General features: G+C 39.9%; 1 protein-coding gene across 1 annotated transcript; it reads right to left on the bottom strand.

Moving 5' to 3' along the window:
- Positions 1–1,051: 1,051 nt before the first annotated feature.
- Positions 1,052–5,680, bottom strand: LOC116165856 (transducin beta-like protein 3). Its single transcript, XM_031480563.1, has 2 exons — positions 4,746–5,680; positions 1,052–3,389 (listed from the first exon to the last, which is right to left on the bottom strand). The coding sequence occupies exons 1-2, from the start codon at positions 4,823–4,825 to the stop codon at positions 1,070–1,072; spliced, it is 2,400 nt and encodes a 799-aa protein (XP_031336423.1). The 5' UTR covers positions 4,826–5,680; the 3' UTR covers positions 1,052–1,069.
- Between the last annotated feature and the right edge of the window lie 506 nt (positions 5,681–6,186).

The following is a 6,186-nucleotide window of genomic DNA, read 5'->3' as shown; positions in this document are numbered from 1 at the left end:
TAGAATGTGGCCTGTAGAATCCATAATTTCAAACAGTTCCAAGATTGGGCTATTGGTTCAAAAGTTACAGCCCTTTGAATTTTTTTTCGAAATTGGCTTCTAGTCTATAACTATTGATTGAGAAGTCTGATCAAAAAGAACGAATTGATTTGGATTCTACGCACCCAAATTAATAAGAAAAAGTGTTTTCCCGAGAAATTTTGGTGTAGTCGATTTTTGGTAAAAAAGGAAGGTTATACACTGCCTTTTTTAGCCCCGAAAAAAAAATGTCTCGGATCGACCCGGAAAAAAATTTTCTTATAGAATGTGGCCTGTAGAATTCATAATTTCACACAGTTCCAAGATTGGGCTACTAGTTCAAAAGTTACAGCCCTTTGAATTTTCTTTCGAAATTGGTTTCTAGTCTATAACTTTTGATTGAGAAGTCTGATCGAAAAAGTACGAATTGGTTTGGATTCAACGCACCAAAATTAATAAGAAAAAGTGTTTTCCCGAGAAATTTTGGTGTAGTCGATTTTTGGTAAAAAAAGGAAGGTTTATATACACTGCCTTTTTTTGAGGCCCGAAAAAAAAATTGTCTCAGATCGACCCGGAAAAAAAATTTTCTTATAGAATGTGGCCTGTAGAATCCATAATTTCAAACAGTTCAAAGATTGGGTTACTAGTTCAAAAGTTACAGCCCTTTGAATTTTCTTTCGAAATTGGTTTCTAGTCTATAACTTTTGATTGAGAAGTCTGATCGAAAAAGTACGAATTGGTTTGAATTCTACGCACCAAAATTAATAAGAAAAAGTGTTCTCCCGAGAAATTTTAGTGTAGTCGATTTTTTGTAAAAAAGGAAGGAAACTGCCTTTTTTTGAGGCTCTCGAAAAAAAATTGTCTCAGATCGACCCGGAAAAAATGTTTCTTATTGAATGTGGCCTGTAGAATCCATAATTTCAAACAGTTACAAGATTGGGCTACTAGTTCAAAAGTTACAGCCCTTTGAATTTTCTATGTGGGACTTTTGGGACGCATCTCGCAAAATTTTAAACCAGTAAGTTAGCAGTACTGAGAATTTCAAAAACATTTATTTATTTTTAGCATGAGGTTGCATACAATTAATGGTATAATTTATAAAATGTAAATCTTGCATTAATTTACTTAATCTCTTAAAGTGCCTATCTGTGTAGGGCAAAATTTCTTCAACTGCGTTATTTAAACCAACTGGCCAAAAATGACCAGTTTGCATTTCCTTCATTAGTATATTCAGAACTAGCTGCGCGGAATGGCAGTTATGGCTATTAGTATTCCAATCAGTTACACATTTCAATAAGGCATCCTTTTGGTCGTTTCTTAACTGGTGTATTGTGTCCGTCAAACCGTAGTCCCCCTTTTTTATGATTAGTTGAACTATTTTTAATGTTTGAAATGGTCTGGCTAAATTAAGCGCTAGTGTTAGTGCCTTCAGTAATTCGTCGTTTTGTAAATAGTTGTTTATTTGTTGCTCTTGTAAAATTCGCTTATTCGCGTCGTTTGCTTTTTCACGTAGGCGATCTTCCGTTACATCCTTCCACTTGATGAGGAAAGAGTCTGCTCCTCCCGTTATAAAACCGGTCTCATTCTGATTTATTGCTAAAGTCCACACACGCGCTTCATGTTGATCAAAGGTATTTACACACTCCGCCGTTTTGATGTTAAAAAGTTTAATTAATCCATCTGCCCCTCCGCTTAAAATTTGCATTCCATTTGATATAAATTCTGCCCTGTGGACACTCGCATCGTGACCTTCAAATGTTTTTAAACAGTTCAATGTTGTAATAGACCATAACTTAATCGCGCCATCTGTAGACGATGTTAGTACTATTTGATCGACTGGTGAGAATCGCACGCACCAAATTCCACGTTTGTGTCCATGTAACACGCCTATCAACTCCAGGGAGTCTGTCCACAGCTTTGCGGTTTTATCCTGAGAACCGGTGGCAATTATCTTGTCGTTTGGAGACACTTCCACCGAGTTAATCCCTTTTTGATGAGCAACCTCTGTACACTTGCATAGCAAGTTCGAATTTTTTTCAAACTTTGAAGGCAGCTCCCAGACTTTTAAGCAGGTGTCTTGACTAGCGGATATTGCAAAAGTAGCGGTTAAATTCGAGAATGCTATTGAATCGACAGACCCGGTGTGTGCCATGCCAATTCCGACACATTCGCAGATTCCTTTTTCAAACAAGCGCCACAGTCGGATCGTGTTGTCCTTCGCAGACGAGAGTAGCAAGTTGCAATTTACTTTAGATGCACTTAGTGCTAGTACCAGGTCAGTATGGCCCTTCAAAAGATTGCAGTTCATTGTTGCACTTTCGTATAGCTTAATGTCTTCAGAGTTCGTAGCTACGGCAATGTGAGAATCATTTTTGCCCACAAAAACCACATCTAAGATTTCATCGGAAAAGCCCACAAACTGTTTAACGACGTTGAAAGTGGTTAATTCGTGCAAAACTATGGTTTGATCTGCCGCCACTACGGCGAACATATCTCTCTCTTTGTCAAACAATAATTTTTGAATAGCCAAGCGACCGTCCTCTTTCGCTTTCGACACCAACGAATTTGTTTGTACAAAAATTTCCGCGGATTTACCCATGTCCCAAATTCGTACCAGTCCATTACTGCCAACTGTGGCAACATGCATCCCCTCACTGTCAACGCCCCCTTTCGCCGTTATTCTCAATACGTTTGGTAAGAAAACTATATCTTCCAATGTCTCGTATGTCGGTACAACGCGTACCGCAGTCGCCACTCCAACAGTCCATAACATTATCACTCTATCTCGCCCGCAACTGACAAAATGCTGGGTATCCTCGTGAAACGTAATTGCAGTCACTTTACTAAAGTGGCCGTTGTACGTTACCATCGATGTCCCCGTCTTTAAACACCATGTTGCGATTTTGCCATCGTCACCGGAAGCAAACACCAATTCTCGACCCGAATGAAATTCTACAACATTGACAATTCCAAATAATCCCTTCAAACCGAGAACGCACATTTGATTTTCCATGTTCCAAATTCTCACATTTCCATCCGACCCTCCGCTAGCCAACAGACTTCCGTTTAATACCAGTCGAACGATCGGCCCCTTATGAATACTCTTCCAGGTTTTCACAAGTGCACCGTCGTGTTTCCAAAGTTTTATAGATCCGCTCTTGTGAGAAGTCACGACCTGATCCCTATCGGCCGTGAACGTTTGCACGAGATCCGAGGCTTCAGAATACTTCTCTCCTACCTCGAGTACAACTACACCCTTGTCGATGTCGAGAAGTGAGACGGACGATTTATTTTGGCAGAAGAGGAGGTTGTGGTGCCATTCCAAGTTTCCGCCCGTGTAAAATGCGCCATGTTTGGATTCGACATCGAACCTAGAAACAAAGGTTTAAATTTAAGCATGTTTTCACAGCAAAAAAACCTTGAGTCACTTAGACCATCCCACTTTTTTATTTTAAAGTGGGCTGAGTTTGGGCTTAGAGCTCCTTCCTACTCCACCCACACCACATGCTTTACCAGAGAATCGACGCCAAGACCTTGGCGAATCAAATCGGCCCATCCAACTGGGCGCAAGTCAGTTAAAACCAGTACAAAAAGCGTTTTTAATTAAAGGCCCAGCCGACTATGTATAAGAGAGTTTGTATCAGAACTAAGAATGGGTTTTATATTGGATGTTTTTAAAACGTATACTTACAACTGTCAAGCAACACATTTAACACAAACGTGTGCTGTGAAATGCGATATTTAATAAAAGTATTATTTTTTAATTTGTTTTATTTAATCTCTTCCAGATATACTGTTATGTAAACTACGTCACGGAGACGTTATTTTGATTTCAGCACCTTCAATAAGGTTGGGCCACCCTGTATGTGAGGTATTTCAATTTTTAAGTGTACACAAAGTGTGATTGCTACGTTTAAATTTGTATTTCAGTATTTGTTTTTCCTTTTAGAAATTTCTTAGATACTTGATACTTTGACATATGCCTGGCGTCACCGCCTCTCCCAAGCTTTAGTCAACTGTCGTGGGGATGCGTCCCTGGTAGACACTTCACCACTACTTTGTTGCCATCGCGCTGGGCCGCGACATATGCCAAACAATGTAGTGGATTTTTTGTGGATTGGGGGGGGGGGGGGCTAACTGGGTGTTATCGGGCCCGAACGGGTACGTTAAGATGTTCCTATCCTTTGGTATCGTTCCCTTCCGTGTTTTCCCCCGTGTTCCTCCCCTTTTTATTGTTGTCCTATCCCTGGCGTTACTTTCTGTCCCCTCTTATGTCTGATTCCAGGGTTGGCAAAAACCCGGGTTTTTGTATAAAACCCATGGGCATTTGAGGTTTTGGGTTTTTGTATGATTATCGTCCGCATTATTGCGACGCCATCTGTTACAGGATAGAACAAACACCTCAAAGCTAAACTGTAAAAGTTTAGGGTTATGTTGGTTCAAAAAATCAAATAAACGTTCACGTCCGCGTCCTCTTCTTTATAAAAAGTTAAAAAGCGAACATGTAATAATTTATCATTGTAAGGTTGAAGTATTATTTTTTTTCTAGTTGAAGACTTTTCCGTTATATTTATGTAATGTATGTCTATTAATGGCTTAATGTCAAATAAAGGTTGTATGAAGTGCTTGTTAATGAAAATACAGAAAAAAAACCAGATCCATTGCAAAAATCCAAAAATTATAAAACCCGGGTTTTTGTTACGAAATGTTTTTGTAAAAAAACCCACCCGGTTTTTGTTGGGTTTTTGTTTGGCAACCCTGCTGATTTTTCCTCCACCTCTAGTATTCTTCTGCTTTCATTCTTCATTTGATGCTTGTCTCTGCTCCACTCTTCCCATGGGAATCCCCGAGGCCGTGCCCGTTTGGTCTATGGTGGTGTTCCATGTGAAACAGGGTTGGCCCAGCTTCCATTTCCTCCTTTTGTTTTTTTTATGTGCTCATTCCTCTCCATTGGTCTGAGCTTGGCGATGTTCTCCACGAATTCTTTGATTTCGTGTTGCTCAAAGGCTCTGTTTTTCTCCTTCTTAGCTTCCCTTAGCTCTTTCTTTGTTTCAGGTTTGTGTGGGTTTTGCCCAAACCTCTTGTTTGCTCTTCTGTCATTATCCATGGCTCGTATCCTGTTCGGTGACATGGGCGGTTTCTGTTTCCCGAATGTTTTCCCCTCGGTTTTCCCTGCTGCTTCTTTGAGCGTTTCGGCGATCCTGTTCCAAGATGGTCTTCCTTCCCCCTTTTTGCTTCTGATCTCGTCCTGCTCCTTTCGGTATTCCTCCCTTGACAGGAGTTTCACTTCCCACCATTCGGTTCTCCCGGTTTGCTCCTTGTCTTTTTCTTCCTCCTCTCTTCCTCCCCTCCTTTTTTACTTTTCCCCTTACTATTTTGTGGTCCAATCCTACTGTTTTTGCCCATATGCCTACTGTGTTCATGATGCCTATTTCTTTTGATTTCGTCCTTATTATGTGGTCAATCTGCGATTCAGAGTTTCCCCTCCCCCATGTTGTCAGCACCGTTTTAGACATGGTACAATAAGACAAGGTATGCCTATAACTAAACGCAGATGACGTTTTTATCCCAATGACGTCATAAGAATTACCGCCGAGTTTGAAAATGACATACGCTTCATACTTGAATTATAGAAGTGCCATCGCAATTACTCAATTAGTGTGTAATAATGATGGATAAATAACTTTGGTGGCAATCCTCGGAAGTGTCATGTGTAATAGATGTGCTCCAAAGTGTTTCTTAATATTGGTTACAAAATTACATTGGCTACGAAATCTTGTGTGACAACAGATCAAGATGACCTCTTTATTGTTGGTTGAGTAATTATACTGAATGCATCTCGGAATGCATTTAGAAATAAATATCAGGCAACAGAGAAGTACCACTTATGGCCGTTTGCACCGACGAATTTAAGCCGAGCTTAGCTTAAGCGTAGCTTAAAATCCATGGCAACGATTATTGAGGCAATGGTTGCCATGGATTTTAAGCTAAGCTCCACTTAAATGTTGTCGGTGCAAACGGCCATTAATATACTTATTTCAGAAATTTCATTAGCCTTTTAAGTTTTTTTTATTGCCGCTAGAGGTCTCGTCCTTACTTGAAAACCATAGATATATAAATACATAGATACAGCCATACCCCAACATAGTTCAAAAGGACGTACCATCT

Source organism: Photinus pyralis, unplaced genomic scaffold (genome assembly GCF_008802855.1).
Source record: "Photinus pyralis isolate 1611_PpyrPB1 unplaced genomic scaffold, Ppyr1.3 Ppyr1.4_LG3a, whole genome shotgun sequence".
In the NCBI taxonomy this organism is placed as follows: Eukaryota; Metazoa; Arthropoda; class Insecta; order Coleoptera; family Lampyridae; genus Photinus; species Photinus pyralis.
This window is presented reverse-complemented; position numbering and strand designations above follow the sequence as displayed.